The sequence below is a fragment of the Myodes glareolus genome, chromosome 13 (genome assembly GCF_982192425.1).
Source record: "Myodes glareolus chromosome 13, mMyoGla1.1, whole genome shotgun sequence".
Taxonomy (NCBI): domain Eukaryota; kingdom Metazoa; phylum Chordata; class Mammalia; order Rodentia; family Cricetidae; genus Myodes; species Myodes glareolus.
In genome coordinates, this window is record NC_142038.1 from 24,536,557 (window position 1) to 24,563,863 (window position 27,307).

The 27,307-nt window shown below is 37.0% G+C and overlaps 1 protein-coding gene across 2 annotated transcripts in view; it reads right to left on the reverse strand.

Annotated features, from left to right (window-relative positions):
* The window catches only part of Wdr7 (WD repeat domain 7), a 283,531-nt gene that overhangs the window by 229,847 nt on the left and 26,377 nt on the right, over positions 1-27,307 (reverse strand). For both annotated transcript variants that reach the window (XM_048419639.3, XM_048419640.3), the window contains exons 9-13: positions 26,853-26,955; positions 24,075-24,216; positions 23,608-23,856; positions 22,946-23,166; positions 3,426-3,621 (exon numbers count right to left, since the gene is read on the reverse strand). In XM_048419639.3, the coding sequence (XP_048275596.2) occupies positions 3,426-3,621; positions 22,946-23,166; positions 23,608-23,856; positions 24,075-24,216; positions 26,853-26,955 (911 nt within the window). The remainder of the gene's footprint in view (positions 1-3,425; positions 3,622-22,945; positions 23,167-23,607; positions 23,857-24,074; positions 24,217-26,852; positions 26,956-27,307) is intronic.

Here is a 27,307-nt window from a genome sequence, read left to right on the forward strand (position 1 = left end):
AGGAGGGGATCCCAGGTGTCCACGGGAATGTCCCCAGCTAAGTCCTTGGGCAGCAGAGGAGAGGGTACCTGAACTGGCTTTGTCCCATAGTCACACTGATGAATATCTCGAATATCACCATAGAACCTTCGTCCAGCGATGGATGGAGACAGAGACTGAGACCCACATCAGAGCACTGGACTGAGCTCCCAAGGTCCAGTTGAGGAGCAGAAGGAGGGAGAAGATGAGCAAGGAAGTTAGGACCGCAAAGGGTTGGTCCACCCACTGAGACAGTGTGCCTGATCTAAGGGGAGCTCACCAAACCCATCTGGACTGGGACTGAACGAGCATGTGATCAAACCGGACTCTCTGAATGTGGCTGACAATGGGGGCTGACTGAGAAGTCACTGATAAATGGCACTGGAACTTGTTTCTACTGCATGTACTGGCTTTTTGGGAGCCTAGTCTGTTTGGATGCACACCTTTCTAGCCTGGATGGAGGGGGGAGGGCCTTGGACTTCCCACAGGGCAGGATACCCTGACCTCCCTTAAGACTGGAGGGGAAGGGAAGAGGAAGAGCGGGAGGGGAATGGGAGGAGGGGAGGAAGTGGAAATTTTTGAATGGAAAAATAAAAAAAAAAGAATATGTTCTCTCAGGTCTTACACACTAGGTCTTTTATTAAAAAGACATGCTGGCTTTTAACAAGGAATTTTCCTGCAATTTTTGAAGTGATCATGTAATTTTTGTCTTTAAGCCAATATATGTGGTTTATTACATTTACTGACTTGTGTATGTTGAACCATCCTTGCATCTCTAGGAAAAAGTTGACTTGGTGATGGTGAAAATCCTTCTGAGGTATGCCATTAACTTGTTTGTTATTGAGTGTTTTTTTTTTTTAATTGTGTTCCTTGGACGGGTTGGCCTATAGTTTCCTTTTTTTTTTTTTTTTTTTTGTGTGTGTGTGTGTGTGTTACCTGGTTTGGGTATTACAGTTAGACACACTGGCTTCACAGACACATTTTTAAAGTATTCCTTCTGCATCTACTTTTTTTATTATTAATATAAGCAGAATTAGCTGTAGATCTTAGAAAGCCTGGTGAGATTCTGCTGTAAATCCATCTGGGCCTGGCTGATTTTAATCAGAAGGCTTTTCTCTTCATTTATTGTGACTCTGTTAGATTGTTGATTTCTTCTTGGTTTAAGTATGGTGGTTTGGATGAACCTAGAAATTCATTCATTTCATTTATATTTTCCAATTTAATGAAGCACAGATTTTTTAATTATCCCTTTATGACAGTCTGAGTTTGTTTGGTATCTGAAGGATCTGATAATCTTTTTATCATAGATTGGTTCTTTGTATTGTTTTGTTTGTTTCAATAATTTCTGCTCTGATTTTTATTATTTCTTGTTATGTTCTAGATTTTAGTATCAACAAGTCAGTCATCTGGGTTCCTTTTAGCTTTTTAATGTAGGCACTTAGAACTATAGTTTCACTTGCAGAACTGTTTTATAATGTGTCCCAGAGGAATCATTGTATTGTGTTTACATTGTCATTTAGATCTGAAATTTTTCTATTCCTTTTATTTCATTAACCATTCATCATTCAGTGATTATTTGCTTCATCTCAACGAGCTTCTGTACTATATAGTCATGTATTTGTAGTCATGATTTGTTTGCTGTTAATTTTAAGCCTTGTAGCACTATGTTCAAATAGGATACACAGAGCTATTTCAAACTTTCCGAATTTATTAAGATTTGCTTTCTGTCCATGCATGCAGTTTATTGTATAGAAGCTTCCATTTGTCCATTCGGCAGAAGTATACTCTTTTGGGGTTTGGGTGAAATACTCTGTCAATATATGTTAAGTCCACTTGATATTAAGTGTCAATTGATTCTGATCCTGCCCCGCTCTCTCTCTGTCCAAATAACCTGTCTACTGGAGAAAGTGGTTACTGAAACCATTCATTGTTAGTGGATTGATCTTAATCTATGTATTTAATTTTTTATGAAAGTGGGTTCACCAGAGTTTCTGCATATATGTTTATGACAGTAAGGTTCTCTCGGTTAACGGCCCCGATTGTGATAAAGTGTCTTTTTCATCTCTTCTGATTAGTTTTAACTTGCTGTCTATTTTGTCAACAAATAGGGTAACAGCACTGCTTGTTCTATGGTCTCGTTGGCTGGCAGTACTCTTCCATCTTTCTCCTTATTGTACTGCCTACTTTTGAATCTAAGCTGAATTGCTAGTAGGCAAAAGAAAAGTGGGTTTTGCTACTTAATCCATTCAGCTAACCTATATCTTTTGACACAAGAACCGAGGCCACTAATACTTAAAGTTATTGTTACTGTCAGTATTGTTCCCCATATTCTACTGAGGACTGGTCAACTGAATAGAATTTTGTTTTTTAGCCTGTTTGAACCCAGGAAAGTTTTTCTAACTCCTTAACCATGGAAGATAGTTTTTCTTGGTATAGTAGTCTAGGTTGGCACCTGTGATCTTTCAGGATGGAGTGCATTGCTCCAGGCTCTTCTGACTTTCAAAGTTTCCATTTAGAAATCAGCAGTTATTTTGATGGGTTTCCCTCATCTGTAACCTATGATCTTTCACTTGCTCCTTTCAATGGTTTCTTTGTTCGGTATATTTAGTGTCTTAAGTATAATATGCTGCAGGGCCTATCTTCTCAAGCCCTGTCTGCATGGTGTTCTGTGCTACTTGCATCTGTATGGGTGTGTCTTTTCCTTGATTTGAGGAAGTTTTCTCCCAGGACCTTGTTAAAGATTTTATCTATGCCAATGACTTGCATTCTTCTCCTTCATCTATTTCTATAACTCAAATATTTGGCTTTTCATAGTATCACAAAATTCTTGCACGTTCCTTTTGTCTCTATTTTTTTTCATTTTTCATATTCTTTCTTGAGTAGTCCAATTCCTCTACTTTAAGACATGATAGATATTCTGTCTTCTACTTGGTCCATTCTACATTAAAGGTTTTCCCTGAATTTTTTAGTTGGGATATTAAAATTTTCAATTCCATCTTGGTTTCAGCTTTGTTTCTCTTCACTATTTTTACCTTTTTAATGAATTCAGTTTGCAAATCCTGTATAGTTGGTTTTATCTTTTTCTACTGTTTCTGAGCATGAGATAAAACTGGCTCATTCAGCTTGCTTGGCAATTAATCCCATTAATAGCATCGACATCACTGCAAATTTGTCGTACTCTGCACATTAGCCTCAACTGCATGCCTTTAAGAGCTGTCAAACTCTACAAGATCTAACATAATACTCCAAATAGATGGATGCTATATAGGCCTTTATGAATAAAAATAAGATGAGAAAGGATATTTACAAGAAATATAAATACATTTTTATTCTCATATAAAGACCTATGTTCAGGAAATCAAATGCATCCTTTTAACTTCCTATCCCTTCTCCATGTTTATTCTTACCAGTGTCCATCTGCCAGACATACACAGAGCCGTCTGTGCATCCCACCACCAGGTAGTCATCAGACGGCCTCCACTTGATCACCTGAATAGGAAACAGGTGGCGCGATGCCAACATGATGCATTTTTTCTCCCGTAAACTTAGAAGTCCTACTGAGTGGTCACTGGCTACCGAACAGATGCAATGTTGAACTCTTGCCTAAAAAAGGGAAAAGAAACTTTTATTATATTTACATTAAAAATAGAGTAAGATAGAGCTTGTCTACCAATAACTTAAATGAAAATTACTTATATGTATGTTCCACTGAAAAGCAACCACAATATTTAGGTATTTTGAACAATTTCTTCCTTGATATTATCAATTAAATGTCTGGGGTTCAAATAGATATGCTTTTAAAATTTCAAATAACGTAAAGGTTAAAACTGGAAGGCTGTCATTAAAATATGAAAAAGACCTCCCAAAAGTGACTGCCATATCTGGGAAGGCAAAACAGGGCAGCAGGGAGGTAGGGGTCGGGTGGTCTGTCAAGTGTTGTCTTCCCACAACCTGAACTAACTTTTCTGTGTTTCCTGAGTGAGAAGCTTTCTGTGGTGTATCTATCTTTCTGTCCATGAGCCATTTAGGCCCACGCTCCTCTCCGCCCTTTTGTCCCAACATAATGACCTCACAGACCTGCAAGCACAATCATTCCTTGAGCACCACAGCTATCAGACACCATCTGCAGACTGACAATCCTGTTCCCGCTGTGGTATCTGCTTATAATGGCTGACTACACGATCTTCAGTGTATTCCCTGCTCATCGCTAACCTCTGCCCATCAATTTCCCTTTAAAACAGCACCATTTACAAATAAGCAGAGACAGATTTTCACTAGCAAGAAAGCTGAATCTACAGTATAGAAATTAAAATCTAAAGACTTTGAATTTCTATAGGACAACTTGTAATCAATTTAAAATTTAACCATATGACAGCAAGCATCTGAATTTATTATGACTACCTCTTAAGAAATAAGGCCCATAACACTGCACAGAATCTGCTTTTATACATAGGTCCTGAAAGAGAAACCCGCAAATATACAATGCTCTGCTTCTACTCAAACACCATGCTGTGGGCTAAAAGCAACATTTCCCTAATTCTCAAGGAAAGAAATGTCAACAGGTGTTAGGTGAAAGGGGCAGGGAGCGAGGGGCAGCAAGTTCGTAGGAGGAAAACTGCAGGTGCATCGCTCTTGTTTTGTTGACACTGCTTTTGTGTTTGTTTTGTTTTGTTTTTGAGCCTTGTGTCTTGGTTTAGCCCAAGCTGGACTTGGATTTATGATACACATGCCTCAACCAACCATGTACTGAGATTGCAGGCAAATACCACTCATCCTCAGTTCCAGTTTTAACCACAGGATTTCCCTGTGATGAAATGCTGATGTGAACATGACTGTTCTGCAAGGATGTATATCATCATTCCTCTCTAAACTTGTCTGGCCGCAATCTTACTAAAGCACACTGGGGAAGGTCTGTGCTTGGGTCCTTTCCTGTTAAGAATGCTTAAAGCTCAAGACTAAGCTTTCTCTTGGTCTCGGTGCAGCATCCTGGGTATGCATCAGAACGTGACTCTCACTGGTCCCACCTGCTCTGCCCACTCTCTCTTCACCGTGAATTTGCTATATTTGACTCTGGTGAATATTTATAATTGCAAGCAATCATAAAGTTAAGGGGCTGGAGAGATGGCTCAGAGGTTAAGAGCATTGCCTGCTCTTCCAAAGATCCTGAGTTCCCAACAACCACATGGTGGCTCACAACCATCTGTAATGAGGTCTGGTGCCCTCTTCTGGCGCAGGCATACACACAGACAGAATATTAAATACTCAAAAAATAAATATTTTTTAAAAATCATAAAGTTAAGAAAACTAAGTTCAGAGATACACTACAAAATTTGCTTAAAGCATTACACAGAACCATCTTAGGCAATTATTAAGCTTTATAAATATTTATATTTTTTAAATTAAATTATTATTTATTTTATTTAAATTAAATTGTTTTTATTTAAAATAATTATTATTTAATTTAAAATTAATGTTAAAATATTAAATTTATAATATATAAATTTATGAATTTATAAAATAAAATATAACATATTTAAGTTTATGAATATCCAATGACTTTTTTCCCTAAAAAGACATACTATCAACTGAAAATAAGCAGATTTCTGACACATACAAATTAATTTTACAATTACCAATTAAATAAAAACAAACTGACAAACTACAAAACAACTTAAATTTAGCCACAATAGAATAAAACTGGGCAAATACACACATGATAAGGCCTCTACTTTCACTATCAGTTGCACAAGACATATATTGCTAACTCCAGATAAACATAGTTTAAAAGAATGGATGCCGTGCATGTCTGTGAGTTGTTGTCAGCACTAACCTTGGACCTGTCAAATTATTCACTCACTTGCTAATTAGATGAGTGCTATATCAGTAGGCAATGAGTATTTTCTATTTTGCATCTGGTATTTAATTTTTTAAAAGATAGCTTTATTTATTTCTCTCCTAAGAAATGGTTCTCTTTATCTCTGATGATGACTAGCTGGGAAGACGCACCCTAGACAGCATTAGCTTCACTCTGCTCAGGTGCCTCCATCAGGCCTCCTCAGCCATGGCTCTCAAACCTTCTCCACTACTCAAAAATCCCTAAAATCTCCAATAAGAACAACGAGTCAGTAAACTGACTGCTGCAGTAAGGACCTAAATTTGGACGCACAGCACCCACATTAAATGCCAAGAATAGTGGTGTACACCTGCAAGACCAGTCTTGGGAAAGATGAGACAGGTCAATCCTGGGACCTGACAGTATCCAGTCTAGCCAATCAGTGAGCTCCAGATCCTAAGGAGAAAACAGCTCTTAAAAAACAAGATGAATCAACTGAGGAAGATGACCAACGTCAACTTCTGGCAACCACATGCACCACCACCCTTCACACATGCATACACACATCAACTACACGCACCACCACCCTTCACACACGCATACACATATCAACACACAACGCCCACCCCTCACACATGCATACACATATCAACCACAAACACCACCACCCCTCACACATGCATACACACATCAACCACACACAACCCCACCCCTCACACATGCATACACACATCAACCACACACAACCCCACCCCTCACACATGCATACACACAACCACACACAACCACACCCCTCACACATGCATACACACATCAACCACACACAAGACCAACCCTCACACATACATACACACATGAACCACACGCACCACTAACCCTCACACATGCATACACAAATGAACCACACATTTAGGTAGAGTTAATACTAGCAAGTCATAATAGCATATTGTCACTCCAACACTAGGGATTACCTCTTTTATTACACAGCATTGCGCTGGGGGTGCGGGAGGAGGTACTGAACTTAGTAGCCAGTTTGGGGTACACAGTGAAACACTCTCTTTGAAAAGAAAAAAAAAGCTGATCCTTAATTAGTGCCTCAAGTACTCATGGATAACTGTTGAATTTTCAACTTGCCAAGTGCAAATGAATTTTATTTAAAATATTGAGACATATAGTCAGTATTGGGTCCTACGCTGGATCTACTGTATAATCAAAGATACATACAGACAACCATTGAAAGTTGGTGCTGTTTGGGTAAGTTTAGGAGGTATGGCCTTGCTGGAAGAAGCATGTCACTGGCAATAGGCTTTGTGAAAGTTTAAGTGAGAATGTCCCCCATAGGCTCATATGTTTGTATCTTTAGTCCCCAGTTGGTAGAACTGTTTGAGAAGGATTAGTTGTGGCCTTGCTGGAGAAAATGAATCACTCGGGGTAGGCTTCAAAGTGTCAAAACCTCACACCATTCCCAGGATGCTCTCTACTGTGTGCTTGTGGTTCAAAATGTGAGCTCTCAGCCACCATGCATGAGGTTGTGTCTGCCACCTCCCTGGAATGATGGGCTATTGTCTCTCTGGAAGCCCAAGATAAACAGGCAACTCATTCTAAAGATGAAAAAAATGCAATCCATCTTCATAGGAATACTGAAAAGTGTTGTATCATATTGCTCTCATACAGAGGAAAAATAAGGGAAATACAGGACAAATATTAGCTAAGAGCACAGCACAAGCTTTACAAGTAGACTGTAGGAAATTAAGGTATTAAAAGTTGTTAGAATGTGGAGCTGGAGGAATAAAGCGTTGGCTAAGAGTTTGTTCTAGGATCATAAGGACAGGAATTAAAATCCCAGCACCTAAGCAACTGACAGGCATCCCACAGCCCAGATGGGGCAGACACAGGAGGACCTAGGAGTCCCAACCGAGGCAAGATGCAACCACCACATTCAGAGAGAGATCCTGCCTCAAAGAAGCATGCTGACAATGATAGAAGGACAGTCAAGATTCTCTTCTGATCTCCAATCCAAGCTCACATGCAAGTATGGATACCAGCATGCACGCACATGCACCTTCATACACACATACACAAGTGTTTTAAAGTAAACTATAATGTCCCAATTCTATCTCTTTATGGCCACCCAATACATCTTCTTAACACATAAATTTACCTAAATAGATATTCCCAAAGATGACCTTGAACTTCTGCATGTTTCTTGGACTGGCCTTAAACTCTTTATATAGATAATGATGATGTTGAATTTATCATTCTGTCTCCAACAATCAAGCGTTGGAACTACAGTTCTATGTCACCACCAGGCCTGGCTTTCTGTGGTGTCAGAGAATAAACTCAGGGCATCACTCACGTTAGCTAAGCAGGCACTCTAAAAACAGAGCTACATACCCAATCCCCATGATTTGTCTTCTCTTACAAAGCAATAATGATGAAGTTGGCAAGTATCCCACAAAACGTTGTTTGGTCATTTATAAAAATTACATACCATCTCTGAAAATAATAAAAGTATTTGGAGAATTAACCTTAGCTTTACTACAACGAACACTCTTGAAATAACTAGAATAATCAAGAATGAAAACACACACATAAAAAAATCAATATTACTAAGATCAAGAAAGAATAGTTATTAGAGGTACTTAACTCATAAGAAAATACGATCTTCTATTTTTAAATATAGATTAAAATAAACCTAATTTTCCTTCTTTCAAGAAAATGCTAGTCCAATTTATATAAAGAAAACTAGAATAGAGCAGAAATTACTCAATATAGCAAAATCTCATTAATTTTGATTCCACTAATTAATTCTGCATTGATGCCTACCTTTGAAGCCTGCATGAACAGAAAGAACAAAGCAAATGCCTAGCCTATTTAATGTAGAAGGAAAAAGACCATCCGAGGACTACTTTGGTATTAATTTTTCTTCAATGAGCATAATTATGATAAATAATTCTTAGCTATCTATTAGATGAAAGCACTTAAAAGATTTGCTAAAACACAATTAACATGTTCTTATCTGTCCTCAGAATTATTAAAGAAGCACTTCCTAAAAATATTTAACGACTCACATTTCTTGACTTAGATCCAGTCTCCATTATGAGTGAGTTCTAGAGATCACAGCACTAAACGTTTTCTTCATGTGTAATGACTAATTCTATAGCCTATTAACAGCACTCATTAGTCCACTACTTCAGCATGGAATCACCAACTGAAGATGATTTAAAACAACAGCACTATAACAAGATAATGTATAAAACATTTGATGGTGTAATAAAATGATTATACAAATAAAGCATGGCGACTCATACTTGTAATCCCAGGGTTTGAGAAGCTGAGCCAACAGGAATATGAATAGCTCAAGACAGAGCTAGGCTACAAAGAAAGTTCTAGGCCGACATGGTTACAGAGACACACATAACTAAGGTCACTCAACTACAAAGGTAACACATTTTCACCAAAACTTATTGGGAAATAATTCAGCTCAAAATTCTTTTGATCATTTGCAGATTTAAAAATTTTGGTGTGAGGGTGTATAAATTATGTGTACCTCTGTGCAAATATGTACATTATGAAACACATACAACTTTTTAAAGGATAACTCAAGGTTTAAATTAACAAACTTAAAATGGGATTTTTAATTACTTACTAATGCTCATAATGACATTCTATTAGTCAACACCACAAGGCACAATTATCACATTGAATAAGGTTTCAATGTCGATGATAGTGGGTACTAATACTTTACACAACCATGACCTTGGCTATCTTTCCCATATGTTTCAATGATCATTGCTCAAATTCAGTGTGGTTAATTAGGAGATTTATTTTTTATTGGAAATGACTCCCATGGCTCATAGAATATGAGCATGTGTACCTTTTGAAGATTTTTTCCAGGTGTAGTTTCCAGCACCCACATAGCACCTTACAATCATCTGTAATTTCAACTCCAAGGAATCCAACAACCTCTTCTGGCCTCTGAGCACATTTCACACCTGCCACTCACTTACACACATGCAAACAAATGCTTACAAACATAAAAATAATTAAATCTTTTTGAAACAATATCCCATGCTCATGGATTAGAAAAATTAATAATAAAAAATGGCTTTTCTACCAAAAGCAACTGACAGGTTCAATCCAATTCTCAACAAATTTCCAACACAATTCTTCACAGATCTTGAGAGGACAGTTTTTAGCTTCATATGGAAACACAAAAGACTCAAGATAGCTAAAACAATCCTGAATAATAAAAGAACAACTGGAGTTATCACCATCTCTGCCTTCAAGATGTACTACAGGGGTATAGTAATAAAAACAGCACAGAATTGGGACAAAAACAGACACACTGATCAATAACATCAAACTCAAGACCCAAACAAAAATCTACACACCTATGGACACCTGATTTTTGATAAAGAAGCCAAAAATGCACATTGGGGAAAAAAAAACCAACAGCATCTTCAACAAATGTGCTGATGAACTAGACAGCTACGAGCTGAAGAATCCAAATGGGCCCATGCTTATCACCTTGCACAAAACTCAGTTCAAAATAGTTCAAAGACCTCAACATAAACACTGAATCTAAGAGACGAGAAACTGGGAAATAGCCTTGAACTCACTGGCACAGAAAAAGACTTTCTGAAAGAAAACAGTGGTGACAGCTATATTAGAAACACGGCTACATAGTGGGGTTTTATTTCAAAAAAGAAAAAGTCCTGGAATGTAGCTCAGTGATAGTGCGCTTGTCTAACATGCATGAGGCCTTAAGTCTAATGCCCAGCGCTGAAGTTTTGTTTTGTTGTTGTTATTATTATCCTATATAACATAATCTACAAATCCCTTACATAAACATTTTTAGATGCATGCTTGTGAGAGAGCCTCTGGACATCTACCTCTCTGTGGCAACGTGTACCATGATTTTTGAAATTAGTGATGGTACCACTGCCCATCCATGTCAATGTTCAGAAACTTACATTTACTAAGACTTAAAAGAAAAAATAAATAGAAGTTCTCATATTTCTTCCCATAACCCAATTGAGAGCCTCACAATTTTAACCTCTGCAACCACTGTCCTCAACTGATCTCAAACTATCAATCCCATTAAAAAGCGTTTCATTGTTATAGCGAATCTGTGCTGCCTGGACTGAGCAGCCTATCACTGACAGTATATCATAGGTTATAATTCTTTACAATATTAATTATGTGTTAAAAGCAATATATAGCAATGGCCTCAAATGCTAAGATAAAAGTAAAGGCTAACAATGAACAAGAAGATATTTAGTCGAAGAAAAAAATTTTTGATAAAAAAATAAGATAGCTGAAATAAGGACAAGTGGAAAAATATTAAATCAAAACATCAAGACAGATATTTAGTTTTCAAAGAAATCCAATCCTAATATTTAAAAAGGTTCATTGAATTTGCCAGTAAATAATCCCCCCTTCAGTACATTAGTGCTGAAGACCAGAATGCACACGTTATCTTGGTGTCTGCAAGTCAGAACACACCACCTAGGTCATCCAGTCTGCCCTTACCATTTTAAAGCATTCCCAGAAAGCTCTCATGTAATGTGTTCTTAAGCATGTCTTACAGAAATTACAGGCAGCTGGTTTATCCTATCCACAAGCTCCCTGGGGGAATGATTCCATTTTCCAATGGATTCCAATGCAAATAATATTAATTCTCCTTTTCTAGATTTGCTAGCTTGTTTCCTGACTAAGTTACTCCTTTGTCAACATTTTTTTAGGAGCAGTCTTGTATTTGTATGAATAATTTTCTCTTCATATAAATATCCTCGATATATATGAACACGACTGTTACCTTTTAAATATATGCATCACTAAAAAGCCGTAAGTGACCAGCTTCTTTGGCTCATGAATCAATCCCACTTGTCTCTTACTCATTACTTCTTGTACTTCCCAGAACTCTTTCTTTGGAACATAAATGTGCCTTTAACATGTCATTTATCATTCTAAATATTCTACCTAAAAGTATAGTCTATGAAATTAAATATTAATTTCATTTCCATACTTGCACAAAACTGCCTCAAAACAGAATTTTTTTCAATATCAACTTTTATTGAAAGAGGGGGGAGCTCTTTCCTCATTATGTATTTTATAAGATCATGAGCCAACCAAAACATTGACAAAAAGCTACTTGAATAACATTACCTCCAAGGATAACTTTAACATCGTCTTCTATTCACTACATATATAGATGGTAAATACATATTTACACTACTTAGTGTAAATAGACATATATAGTGCGATTATATTTATTTACAGTAAAGATATAAGATAGGTAGACTTTACATCATTATTCAAAAACAGCAAGCAAATATGAATATTCCACACAAGATTCAGACAATGCCAGGGAAAAATTCATTTAAAAACAATATAGTGATTTTGTTATATTAGGAATGTGAATTTTTTATTCTTTTCTCATCCCACAGTTATAAAAAAGTTTCATATTTGTTTTTAATTCAATCACTGCCTTACTCAAGCTCTATTGAATCCTTTAGCAGGGAGGGAATTCCAAGCTTCAAAAATGTGAAACTATACCAAAAAGAAAAACTTCCCATAAACTAAATGATATAAACTGAAAATATCTGTAGAGTAAAGGAAAGAAAGGTACCTGAGTGGAGATGGGACACACCTTTAACCTTTAACCCCAGCATTCTTGAGGCAGAGACAGGTGGCTCTCTGAGTTCAAGGCCAGCCTGGTCTACAGAAACAGGACACTCAGGATTACACACACAAATTTTATCTTGAAAAAAGCAAAACAAATCTAAAAAGAAGAAAGGAAGGAAGGGAGGGAGGGAGGGAGGGAGGGAGGGAGGGAGGGAGGGAGGGAGGGAAGGAGGGAGGGAAGGAGGGAGGGAGGGAGGGAGGAAAGAAGGGAGGGAAGGAGGGAGGGAGGGAAGGAAGGAGTAAAGGAGGAAGGAAAAGAGGGAGGGAAAAAGGAAGGGAAGGAAAGAAGAAAAAACTCTACAGAACCCATGCTAGCCAGCCTAATAGCATGGCCTTGCAATCTGGGCACCACAGTTGCAGAGATCATATCCTCAAGGCTCTCCCGGTTTGGGGAGCTCCAGGATAATGAGAACTTCTGTCTCAGAAACAAGGCGGGTGGCTTCTGAAGAATGACCCGAGGTTGACTTCTGGCCTCCAATCTCAAGTACACACATACATTCTACAAGTCCCACAGAAAATTAGTAATCAAATTAGTAATCAAAGAATCAAATAGTAAGAAATTATTTTCACCTGCCAATTTAGTCAACGATAATAACAATTAATACTGCAAAAGTTAATGGCTTTTTACATTGCTGGGCTATATTCTAAATGTTTTACAATGATTCAGAAAAAAACTCACAACCACCCTCTGAAGTAGATATGTTATTCTCATTTCCATTCTTATTTCCATTAAGAATATGGACAGGTAAGCATGGAAGAAGTAGCAGGCAATGAAATAACCATTAGAGGTAGAAAACAATTTAGTAACCTTACGAACATCAACAGCCCATCATATAAAAATTTTGAGTTTCTAATGGGAAATGTGTGTGTGTGTGTGTGTGTGTGTGTGTGTGTGTGTGTGTGTGTGTGTGTATAATGTATATATCACAGAGTCGGTATAAGAAAATATTTCCAAATGAGGTGGGAAAGATGGTTCAGAGATTAAGAGTACTTGATGTTCTTGCATCGGATATGGGTTCACTTACCAGAACCCACAGGGTAGCTTACAACCTTCTATAACTCCACTACCAAGTGATCTGACACCTCTGGAGGCACCAGGCACACAGGCAGTATACATACATACTGACAAATGCATAAAATAAAATAAATGAACCTTTTGTAAATGAAAATATAGACAAATGAAAGAACTTTTTCCACACAAAAATAATCAGTATTGTATATTTACAAAACTAGAAACTGGGAACAACTATGTATCTAAAGTAAAACTTTTAATATGGCATGATCACCAAATAAAACAGCACACAGTTCTTAGTGATTTACTTGTATGAGTAAATATAAATGGAGAAAACTTTATTAGAACATTAAATGAAGACACAGTATGTATAGATAACTATATCTACAGTAGAACCAAAGTATGTAACAAATGGGTTTTTATTTTATATATATATATATATATATATATATATATATATATATATATATATATTTACACAGTATTCTGCCTGCATGTATGCTTGCAGGCAAGAAACGGGGCTTCAGATCTCACTGTAGATGCTTGTGAGCTACTATAGGGTTGCTGGGAATTGAACTCAGAACCTTTGGAAGATCAGTCAGTGCTTTCTAATCCCTGAGTCATCTCTCTAGCCTCAGTAAATGGGTTTTTAAAGCTGGGTGAAAAATATATCAAAATATATAAAATGCAGTATTCTTATATAGGATAACAAACAGATGAACTTTAAATTTCTTATGACTAGTATTTTAAAAAGCAATTTAAATCAGATTGTAGTTTAAAACCATGCCATGTGCTTAAAGGAGAAAAAAAAGAGAAATTAAAACTGAAAGAGTCTATACCTGACTAATAAAAGAAGAAAAACTGAGAGATAATACACAGAAAAAGAGAGCAATCAACAGTCCTCATAAAGAAATTAGAAATTTAGGAAAGATGGATGTTTTGCTTCACAAGGTTAAAAACAATCTTCAATAATTTTAATTTATTGAATAAACCTATCGAAATCATATATACTTATATAAATCAGTAACACAAAATACTAAAAAAAATAGAGGAATAAAATTTTGAAGAACGACTAAATCTGCCATGAGACACTATGCTTGTAAGCAAAGTTCATGTCATCCATTCAGATGACTTCAAAGCAAATGTGAGTTCTGTGCCTCGCAATTTGTGCAGTGTGAATGAGAAATATGACTTTGCTGCATGTCATTTGTCTACGTAATGTGGCTAACAGCAGCAGCATCGCCCAGATTTGCTCTTTAGATTACACGGAATGATGCTTATGAAGTACCAGAGTGACTATACTTACCCAACTACAAAAGGGTCGTATAATGCCTATACTATTACTACTATCATACCAATATGTAGCACAGTCTTCCTTTTTTTTAAAGTGTAGTTATACCTATTCTGAGAGCCTTACTACATGTTGCCAATGCGGAGATAGCCACTTAAACATTTCTCATTCCTCAAGCACCTTAGTTTCTTCTTTTCAGTACTATTTTCTTATATGAAAACCTGTGCTGAATAGTTTCATTTCATAACCACCAAAATCTTAAAGTTATAGTCACAAATTTTATAGCACTTCGAACAATTTATATTCAATAAAAATGTTCAACTGAACAACTCAATGATCACATCCACTATACCTTAAACAATTTTTTATCTACTGAATATATCATTTTTTACTTCATGTCTAAAACATTAAAAGTCATTTCAATTATGTATTCATGGGCATTATGAACAAAGATAGCTAAATACTAAAACCCTGAAAATATTCTAATGGTTTTTTGGTGGTGGTAGTGGTGGTGTGGATTTGCTTTGTTTTAAGCAACTCAAAAGTGTCAACCAGTGCTAGACACGGTAACATGTATCTGATTGGGTGGCTTAAACAATAAAATCACATGTTTGAGCCTAGCCCTGGCTACACAGCAAGAACTTATATCAATAAATAAATAAGTTGTGCACACATGTGCACAAATATGCTTATCTTCTCCGCACTCCAACCAGCTCCCCACAACTGAGCTATCTATCAGCACACGCTGAAACCCCACTGGCTGTCTACTGGAATGGCTTCAGTTTTTTTGGCTCAACTGAGAACAAGAATGCTGTATAAACTGTAAATTGAAATCTGCTTGCCTTACCTTATTTATACCTGCACATTTCCTAAGAACAACAATGAACTGCATAGCTCTCACAGAAGCACAGAGATTGCTTTCTCATGATTTAGACACCGTCCGCACTTTTCTAAGCTGGATATTCTGAAGGGATCCAGGCCACTTTCCTAACAACATATTAAAGAAAGCTGTGTGCTAATTATATCTTTGTTTAAAGAGATACTGGCTTGCAGTCTAAGTTGTATCAAGCACATAAAGAACCCTAACCTTGAGAGCACACTAGTAGGCAAGAGAGCGGTGACTGGTTCAATGTATGCACAGAGGAAATCAATAGAAGGGGTAAAATATCTTGCATTGATGGGGGGGGGTCATCCTAAAGGCCCTGCAAAGGTAATAGCTGCTCCCCTCTGTGATCCACTCTGGGCTGTCACAAAGAAATGACCCACTTGGACTTTTCAGGCAGTTGAAAACCCAATTCCAGGCAATGAGCAGAAAGGCATAATTACAATTCAGGACGATTTTCTAAGAAATTAGGAGGAAATAAAGCCTTCCACCCAGTCTCTTCATATCTGGAAATTTCTATTTCATGTAATAAAAAGATGCTGAATTATTGAAATGCTTGGTATTCCACTCAAAACGGACAATTACCATGTCAATTAAAGAATTATAAATAATAAATTTTTCCTCCCGTCTCTCTAAAAGTTTCAAGGTTGTATTTTTCTCTCAAAAAGAAACTCATTCTTAGCTTGAACAAGTTCAAACCCACCCACTGTATCTGGGGTAGGGCACACAGGACACAAAGCACAGTTATAAAAGGCTCGCCCCATACCATAAATGGGCAAAACTCTCCTCAGAATCAGGCCCCCCCTACCCCAAATTTACACAAGGAAAGACTAACACTAGCAATGGTTTAACTAGCTCCAGTGTTAGCAGAGAATTACAAACACGAGAAACCCAGGCCTTGTCTACTTCTAGTCTGTTTCTCTCTGGCCTAACTGCACACTGGCCATTTCAAGTACATGTGCCTACAGCTGACTGCTTTCTCCAACTTCCTTTCAAAGACTGATTTTTATACAGACTCCTTTGCTGTTGCTGGTCAGAGGGTTGGGGGGGCTGTGCATTGTTTTAGTTTTTGTTTTGAGACAGGGTCTCTATGTATAATCCGAACTATCTTGGAACTCCCCTGCCTCTGCCTCCAACTTTTGGGATTAAAGACGAGTGCCACCACACCCAGCTTGGAGGTTTGGTTTTTGTTTTGTTGTTGTTGTTCAGGTTTTTTCCTGTTTCATATGTGCAAGTGTTTTGTCTGCATATATGTATGTGCACAGCATTCCAAGGTAGAATAAAATAAAATATCTTACAATTCTCTCAAACAGCTAACTTGCACAACATACAAAACAAGTTGCTCTAAACTTCGCTAGTTAGTTTCAAAGTGATACACATTGTATCAAGTTCCTGCCTAAGTCCAGGCTTCTGATCTAGTACAGACACTCTAGGGCAGGTGCTGGAGGAAACTCGGGTACTCTGCACTCCTCCATGGAGAGTCACACGGCTAAGTGCTCTGCAAAAATAAGTTCTCTGCATATCATTTATGATTTTATAAACACGTACAAAATGAAGGTGCCCAGGAGAGCGGATACAATCTTTCTTGGAAGACTCCCGAAACCACCCAGAGTTGCTTTCCCTGGGAGTCCCTCCACTCCTGTATTTCCGTAGGACTTGAGGGGAAACTGCAAGCTCTCATGCTGCATCACTGCTGCTGCCTGCTAATCTGACTCGTACTAGATTACACTTAATCAAGCGGGGATTATATCTTATCCACAAATACATTCTTGTCTCAGATTTTTAAAAAAAAATCCATTCAATTGAATAGTAACCTTGCCTCCACAGGATGTACATATGCACCCCAAAACACACACACACACACACACACACACACACACACACAGAGAGAGAGAGAGAGAGAGAGAGAGAGAAAATAAATAAATAAATTTATGCCAATTGGAATCGTATTTTGACTCAAAATATAAAAAAACACAAAAATAACAAAATTTCTTAAATGCTTGGTATAATATCTGCAGTCAGAAGAATGAATCGTTCTCATTAGTGTAAAAGGGATCTTCACTGAAAATTCTTTGTTTTGCACTGAATTTTTCAAAATCCTACATAAGAGTTAGGGCACATTACAAAATTTGAACAGATATATATATATATATATATATATATATATATATATATCTCATGAAAAAAATAACATTTTATCTTAAATACAGTAGCAAATAACCACAGATTAAAAAGTTACACAAAACCTGGCTGGTGGCCACAATCCCAGTACTCAGAAGCCAAAGCCAGGGGACTGCAGGCTCCAGAGCCACCTGGGCTGCTTGAGGACTTCACAGTCAACCTGAGATGCGTGAGGAGAATGGGTCTTAAAAACCCCAGGGACAGGGACGGAGACGGATGGAACAGTACTTGTCCAACACGCTCGAGGACATGGATACAATCCCACACCACAGAGGAAAGACCAGAAAGAACAAAACTACACAAACTAGCCAAAATGTCTAATTTATTCTATCTTAATTCTTTTGGACTTACTGATTAAAGTTAGGAGCTTTACTTACATAGACTCTCCATGCAGGTCTCCCCCAAAGTACTGAAGTTATAAAACTGAACAGGATGGCAAAAAATTCTGTAACTACAATGGCAGCTAGACAATCCTATTTCTAAACTTATAAAGGGCAATATGGCAATATCAGTTTAAATGCCTTGAAAAATTAATATGACAAAATAATTTCAAAACAAAACAAAAATTCCACAATAAAGATGAAGTTTGTTTGTTTTGTACTGGTTAACTACTCCTGGGCATGGGGCCTGCCTTAAAGTGTGGTGAACATACCCAGTCTGTGTTTTGATTTTAGTTTCTGTATTTCTGTGAATTTTTTTTGAAACAGAGAGATAGAGAACACATAGTTGAGGAGGGGTAGGGAGATTTTTTCCTTTTTTGAAAGAGAGAGATAGAAAATATAAAATTAGAAGGATCTGGGAGGAGTTAGGGAAGAAGAAAAGAATGATCAAGATGTATTGCATGAAATATATATATATATATATTTCAATTATTTATTTTGTACACAAATTTCAACTTAATCTATCTGAAGAAACTCTCAACCTACAAAAAGTACACACCCACACTAATTCTTAAGTCCAGTTTTGGTAAAAGAAAACCAGTAAAAATTAAATTATCTTTTAAATCACTAAAAGCAATCTTGTAGCAACATAGAAAGATGAACAGGAAGCCAGATATAGTAGTGTATACCACTGATCTCAGCATTCAAAAGGCAGAGGCAGGAGGATCTCTGTTTAAATTGAGACCAGCCTGGTCTGAATAGTGGGTTCAAAACCAGCCAGAGTAAAAGTGAGTTTTCTTCAAAAAAGGGGGAGAGGATACATAAGTGAAAATGAAAAGGCCAATTCCTAAAATTATTTATATTAACTCTTTCTCAACACGCTCCCCAGCCTTCTCTTCTAGAAAATCTCCACCCCTTGTGTTAAATTTCTACAAGTGACTCCCACTGACCACCCTGGGTTGGGATTCAGAGAAGAGAGCTACTTTCCTTCTTGTCCTCCATACGCTATCTCCAGAATTATTTAATTTTTAAGTTTTTTATTTCACTTACAATGGTAGGAAAATATTCTCAAAATAAAAATATAAGAGAAAAAGGAAGCATAATTACATTTGAAGTTATTTATGTATATGAGTGTTTTGCCTGCCTGCATACACACACACACACACACACCAGATGCATGTAGAGTTTGACCAAGGAAGCCAGAAGTGGGCATCATAAACCCAGAAGCTGATATTATACATAGTCGTGAACTACCATCCATGTGGGTCCTGGAAACTGAAACTGGATCCTCTGAAAGAGCAACAAATGCTCTTAATTGCCAAGCCATCTCTACAGCCCTGAAAATTTCATTTTAATAAACAGTAACAGTTCTGCTTCCCGATTTTGCTTAATTTATATTAAAATGCTTATTTTGCTTGCTTAAGATACTATGCTAAGTTTATAAGCATTGCTTTGAATGATTTGTATTTGAGTTCAAATACAATTAAAATTCAAAATTTAGACTCAAAAACATGAGAACAGTGCTAATCAGGGAAAAAGTGTTGAGTCCTGTCTTTAGAAAAAGAAACATTATTAAAAAGGAAAAGCTAAGACTCAGGGCCAGCTGCAGAAGGGGGCAGAACATTATCATGCCAGAGGAACTGGATGCCCGCTGTACACAGTGTCTCCTAGATATGCTGGGCAAACTACATACGAGAGGTCTTGACAGACAGCTGCCGACACAATACCTTCATAATGACAACATAAGTTGACACGCCGGCATCAACAGAGTAAATCTCACAAGGTCCTACCCATAAATGGAAACCCTACAGGCAATTAATGGCTGCTGAGAAAGAAGGAATCAATTTTTCCAGGAACAAACCTCCTGATAGGTTATACAATCCCAAGTGGTCAGTCCTAAACATGTGTACATCCAACCAACACTAAATGGATTGTGTAAGGTAAAGAGGTGTGTGTGTGTGAGAGAGAGAGAGAGAGATAATTTAAAAAGAGGAGGTCATGAATTTGAAAAGGAGTAGGGGGATATAGAAAGAGTTGTGGGGGAAAAGAGGGGTAGATATGATGCAAATACAGTACTCACATATAAAACTCTAAAAATAGAAATAAATTAAATAAAAAGAAAATCTAATTAGTTAACTTCTCTTCCTGGCTATAACATTTGTCAAGCTAATACATACTTAGTCACATAAGCCGTTCATAGTGTCAGAACTGTACCTGGGAAGTAGAAATTAACTGTCAAATGCAAACCCAGACTCTAATGATCACACAAGATGCAGCTACTGCTGTCTTCACAAACCCATGCTGCCCCCTTCTGGATCACTTTAGAAATTATGTGACAACGTAAGTTCCAGAACATGTAAGTTTTATAAAAGGTTTTTAGCTCACATATTAAAGAAGTCACATCCACATGTAGAAGTATACCAGTGGAACTAATTATTTATTAGTTTTTCAGATATTCTACTCTAAATAGATATACGAACAAAAAAGCAGCTATGACAATTTAATCATCCATTTAATAAGAAATAAATATTAGGTTCATATTTACCAAAAACAAATAAAATCTACACTATAAAAGCCACATTCTTATCCAGGTAGTGGTGGCACACACCTTAAATCCCAGCACTCAGGAGCCAAAGATGAGTGGATCTCTGAGTTCAAGGCCAGCCTGATCTACACGAGTTAATTTCCGGTCAGGCACCAAAACTACACAGAGAAACCCTGCCTTGAAAAACAAAACAAACAAATAAAAAAAGGCACACTCTGTGGGTGACAGTTGTGTGGCTTGGGCAATCTGTGGGGCGAATGGCAGTGAGACCAGGATTTATCCCTAGTGCATGAACTGGATTTTTGGAGTTCATTCTCTATGGAGGAATACCTTGCTCATACTAGATATAGCAGGGAGGGCCTTGGTCCTGTCTCAAATTGATATTTCATACTTTGTCAACTTACAATGGGAAGCCTTATGCTCTCTGAGAAATGGATGGAGGTGGGGTGGGGGAAGGCAAGGGGAGCAGGAAGAGGGGAGCAAGTGGGAACTTGGACTGGTATGTAAAATGAGAAAAAGATTGTTTAATTAAACAAATTGCCACATTCTCTGTTCCAATCCATACTTTTCCCTTTACTTCCAAAAGCAAACTATAATCTAAACTTGGTTCTTATCCTTTCATTTCCACTTTTATTCGTGTACTACCAGTGCATGTATCTGCATTATCCAAATATACAGTGTGGATTGAGTACAAGTGTTAGCACATGATCATGTACAGAAACATTCTAAATTCAACAACCCCTTTCAACTGAAAACCAACCGAGAAGACGTGGAAAGTGCAAGCAAAGGTATCTACTACTCCTAAGTAGGAAATATTCTACTGGTTTACTCATGTTGTTAGCCTTGTAGCTTTATATTACTGCTATGTGGTCCATCTACTTTCTTAAGGGAAATGTTTTTATAAAGTACTCCTAGTATTTTAAAATTCTTTTGTTCTTCTCATATTTTTTCCAAAATCTAGTTTCTTTTTCTATCTGTAACCTATGTGAGAACAAAAGTTTCAGGTCTTGGTAAGTATGGATGCTGGAATTTACAAGAAAAAGAAGTCACTGAGCAGCACAGGAGGCAAAGTAAGCTGGTGGGGGGGGTCAGAGCATTCTCAAGTGACCCACAGTCCTAATGAGAGAGGGCTAGAAGCCATCTTCCATTGCGACACCTGGGGTATTAGTAAGAGCTGCCTTTCCTCTCCCCACTCCTCTCCCTCAGATTCCACAGAGCAACCTTGTGGTTCCCTTCACCTAGATTTCAGATGTCAATAATTCACCCAAGTCAACCTTGGGCAGCTGCTCAAATCTGGAAAACATTCTATTGTTATTCCTTCTGCATTGCTTAGATTTCTCAGTTGTCGAAAGAAAACAAATCCGAGACTCACAGCTCTAGAGTGTTAGAGCACAGCATTCGAAAGGGCTAGAAAGACGGCGCAGTGGGCAAGAGCACTTGCTGCACAATCCTAAGGACCCGAGTTCAGAGTTTTGGAAAAAAAAAAAAGATATCAAATATATATATTGATAAAGATATATATATATATATAGATATATATATATATATATATATATAAAATCAAAGTAAGGAAAGAATGACTTTTAAGAACAAATAATAGAAAAATAAGTGCATCTTAACTGTCCGCTGAGACAAGTGCGAGTGAGGAATTGGGAGAGAGCCTTTACACCTTGTTCCCGTATGATGGCGGCTGTCTGTCTGGCAAGTAGAACCTCTGAGTTCTTTATCCCTATCTAAGCTTGAATACTTTGTTTAGTTCTTTGTTTTAGCAATGTTTCCTTTTCCCTGCTGATAATCACAGTTGAAATAAATTACATCGGTAAGTTCCTAAACACATTGCATCTACCAAGTGAATGCTCACTGTCATTCTGAATAGATGGACTCAAAATTAATGGTATTAGAGAAAATCTTTGGGGATTTTTACATTGCTCTCAAACAAAATTTTTCAATTCATTCAATCAGCACGCTCCAAACTGCTACTAGAGACATGTTATATAAGAGCTTTGTTGACTCTTGCATGTCCTCTAAATTCTATTTAAAGGATTCAATTTACATGCCTAGTAGCAAAAAGCCCCTCCACTTAGAGAAGTTATCTAAGATAAAGCAACTTACACTGCAGTTTTCAGGCGGGACCAGAAGTTGCGTGATCTCACCCCCATGAACACAGAAGATGTGTTTCATCTTTCCAGAAAAGATGTCCCAAATTATGACGGAAAAATCCACACCTCCAGATATCAGGTATCTTTGGTCATAGCGAGCCGAGACCTGATGAGGGTACAGCAAACATGTAACTTTGTTCCGATGGCCACGGAGAGTTCTGTGAGGGGGCCAACCTGTGAAAGAGGTTGGGGATTCAAAATTGGAAGAATAAAGTCTCAGAACGCTTCAACCAGCAAGCACAAACACCGGAAGAGCTAGCCCTTTACTTCTAGGACTGGTCTGTGAAGCTTACCCAAGACTAACCACCCCTTAAAACAGCTCTAAACATGTCAAATTATCATGACATTCTAAAGAATTATTACAAAAAGAAACAATATAAAATAGTTTAATGAAATTACCATATTTATTAAAAACACAAATGAAAATAATGTCGCTATACTGGGCTATATAACATATATTATAGTAGCTAGTTTCCCATGTCATATTTAATATTTTATCAAATGTACATTAAACTACCAACTAGATTAACAACTATACCAGTGGGTTTTATATTCTCAACATCACGACTACAGTGTCCTCAAAACACAGGGGACAGAGCTAGACCCCCAGTATACCTCTTCGGAGCATGTGTTCCCCTTGCAACAGCTGCACTATAGCCGTTTGGGTGGCAGGCACAATAATTATGCTTCCGTCTTCCCGGCCACAAACAAGCCGTCCATGTGCTGGTATGTAGACACTCGCAGTCACTTTAAGAGGTTCATTGCTGTTGGGAATCACACTTAGCTGATCTATGATCCCAGCAGGACCAGGCTTCAGTTTGTCAAATGCCTCTTGCAAACTAATACAAGTTGTCGCTTTTAGTCCTGTAGAGGTTTGGTGTCATATAAAATAAATACATTTATATTAAAAAATAACATTAAATACATAACATTAACTGATTCAGTAATGTAAAAGTTACTTTCATCAAATATAATATATTTCATCAAATATAGGAGAAAATGATAAATATTTTCAATTTTGTTATGATTCAAAATGTTATGATGAAAGAATTGTAGATTGAATACACAAGATTTACTATTACCTTCATCGCCTTCCTGTTTATCAGCTATGTCTGAAATGTTCCAAATATTTAGTCTTCCAGAAGAATCGCCCTGAATTAATAGTTTATGCAAATATTCCTTGCATCCATAGAAGAACCGAGTAACAGGAGGACAAATTACCAACTGCCGGAAAAAAAAAAAATTCAAGTCTCTTTAGCTATATTTAGAATCAAATATTTTATACATTAACATGTGCTCAGAAAAAGGTATTCAATTCTTTGATTTATATCCCAGTTCTAAAAGTGTTTACAGAATGATTATTCAATATATTTGCATGTAATTTAATAGCATTATTATTCATATCACTTGCAGTACAGCATAAACAGAAACGGAATGAAAAACAGTATTTATAGCCTTTCTCTAAACTAGTCTTGATAGTCTTTTATTCAACTTTATAAAAACTGGTTACCAATCACAGGGTAATTTACTTACCTATTTTTAAATAATTTAGAAATTAGGTCATTCTTATTCAAAAAAAGTCTTTTAAGTAAAGATAAAAAATAACAAGTTCTACACAAAAGCAACACAAGATGAGCTCAGCAGACTGAATTTATACAAGCATACATATGCAACAATGATAATCCAGGAAGGGGAAGTCATGAAGTTAAGAAGGAACAAAGGAACCTGGGAGAGGCTGGAGGTGGGAAAGCAGGAGGTGGAAACATGCAAATATAGTATTCGTGCATAAAATTTAAATATAATAAATATTAAAATAAATCACTAAAAGAAAACAACTCATTAATCCTATCTTTCCTGCCCACTGTGACATCACAAAGAATAATTGCATATCTGTGCATCATATGAGTACCTGGTGCCTATGGAAGCCAAAAAAGGGCACCAGATCCTTGGAACTAGAGTTACAGATGGTTGTGAGATGCCATGCAGGTGGTGGAATTCAAGTCCAGGTCCTCTAAAGAGAAGCCAGTGTTCTAAAGAGCTAAGCTATTTCTCCAGACCACTCATTTTAAAAAATAAAAAGCTTGTAGCATTTAATTGGCCACATTTTAACTAATTTTAACAAACAGAATTTTAGCATAAAAATTATAATAAATTTCAGTTTCAAAAATCATAGCTAACAAATAATCTAGTTGTAGTATTTGGTTGCATCATAGAAAGTACTGGCCTCTAGAAACTAGTAATATTTAAACACAGCCAAATATTTAGCTTTATTTAAATATTAATAACTTTAATTAAAAACTACACGGTTAAAGGGAATTGCTATAGCAGCTATAATCACAAGTACCACATTTCAGTGAATCAGTGTCTCTCACCATATCATACATACATTTCAACTTAAAATACACCAGCATACACTTGAGAGGTGATATTTGAAGAAAAATTATTTGATGGCTAATGGTTATCAACTCAGCAGGATCTAGACTCAGGAAAGATAGAGCCTCTGAACACATGGGTAAAGGATGGTTAGCTGAAATGAGAAAACCTATCCTGCATGTTGTCAGCACCACTCCATGGGCTGGGTCAGGAGTGCAGAAAACAGAGTGCAAGTTAAGCACCAGCATTCCTGGTCACAGAAGCCATGTAACCAGCTGCCTCACACGACTGTCACTAAGATGTCCCCATCATTATGAACGCATTCTCAACTTATAAGCCAAAGTGAACTCTTCTTTCCTTACATTGCTTTTGTGAAGTATTTTGTCATAGCAACTATTTTGTTTTATTAATGCAGGTTTTTCAAACACATCACTATAACTTAGTTTAGCTGGAAGTGACTCACTGAACTGGACAGTAGCAAGTAGGAGTTCAAGAAATAGAAAGCAAATAATTTATACAGGATATTAAAATACACCTACATGTACAAATTCTATATTCAAAATATTCATAGAAAAAAATCCATTCCCTTCTCTTATCCTCCATTCTCCTTTGGTGGGTGTGACATACGGTTCAAAATGATGAGCTCATCGTTCCTACAGTCTCCATTGATGGGTGGGACATAAGGTTCAGAATGATAAAACTTGGACCCAGAACCAGAACAAAACCTTAGAAACCTTATAGAAAACCTTGCTCCCCAAACAAAGCTTCTTTCTTACTACTCCTAGAGACAGAGTAGAAAATTCAGTATAAGTGTGACTGCATTTCATTTTTTAATGTTTATGAGTCTTTTGCCTGCATTTGAATTTGTGTACCACATGCATGCCTGCTGCCCACAGAGACCAGGAAAGGGTACTGTTTCCCGGAGAATCACAGTTAGTTTCAGTTGGGAGCCACCCTGTGGGTCTCTGGAAGAGGAACAAATGACCTTAATCACTGAGCCATTGCTCCAGCCCCTGCATTTCAAATATAAACAGACAGTACAAAGGCTTTCTAAAAACAGTTTTTTTATTTTAATACAGAAAAATATTCAATTTTCAGTTTTAATATCCAGTTATTTGAATCACTAGTTGATTTTGAAGAGTAACCAATGCGTGACTCAAGTAACAAAAGCATTAGTAAGTACTACTAGCATGTAATTATCCTTCAACAACTGTCTTCACCGTATTTTAACTGTCAATATGAATTTTATGAGAAGCCAATTCCAATACATAATCAAGATAAGATCACTTGTATTCTTAGATAAAGGCAGGTACTATTTAACAGTTATATTGCATATTTTTAAAATCTGCAAATTTTGAAATGTGTTTACAATTGACCATACCAAAAGTTTTTGCAAAATCTAACACCCTACTAGATTTTATTGAATCTTTCCAATGTCTAGACACCATCAATATAATCAATTATAAATGATACCTGGAGAACTTTACCTCTTTATCTTTTTGATCCAAGAGACTATGCTGCACAGGAGGAATTAAATTTTCAACTGCTTTCCCCACATCACTGCGGAATGAATCACTAGCTGGAAGACAACTGAAAGAGGAAAAGTAAGTATCCACTTAAAATGCTGATAGGAGGGCCAGGCACGGGGGGCGCACGCCTTTAGTCCCAGCTCTAGGAGGCAGAGGCAGGCAGATATGTGTGTTCGAGGACAGCCTGATCTACATAATGAGTTCTAGAACAGTCAAAACTACACAGTGACATACACACTCTCTCTCTCTCTGTCTCTGTCTCTCACAGACACACATAAAATAAATTATATGAAATATAAACATGCACATAAAATAAATTATAAGGGTTTATTACAATAGACAAAATAGGATGTTTAAACTTAATTTAATTTAATTAAATAACTTTTAAAAATTCTTTGAGGGTTCATGAGATA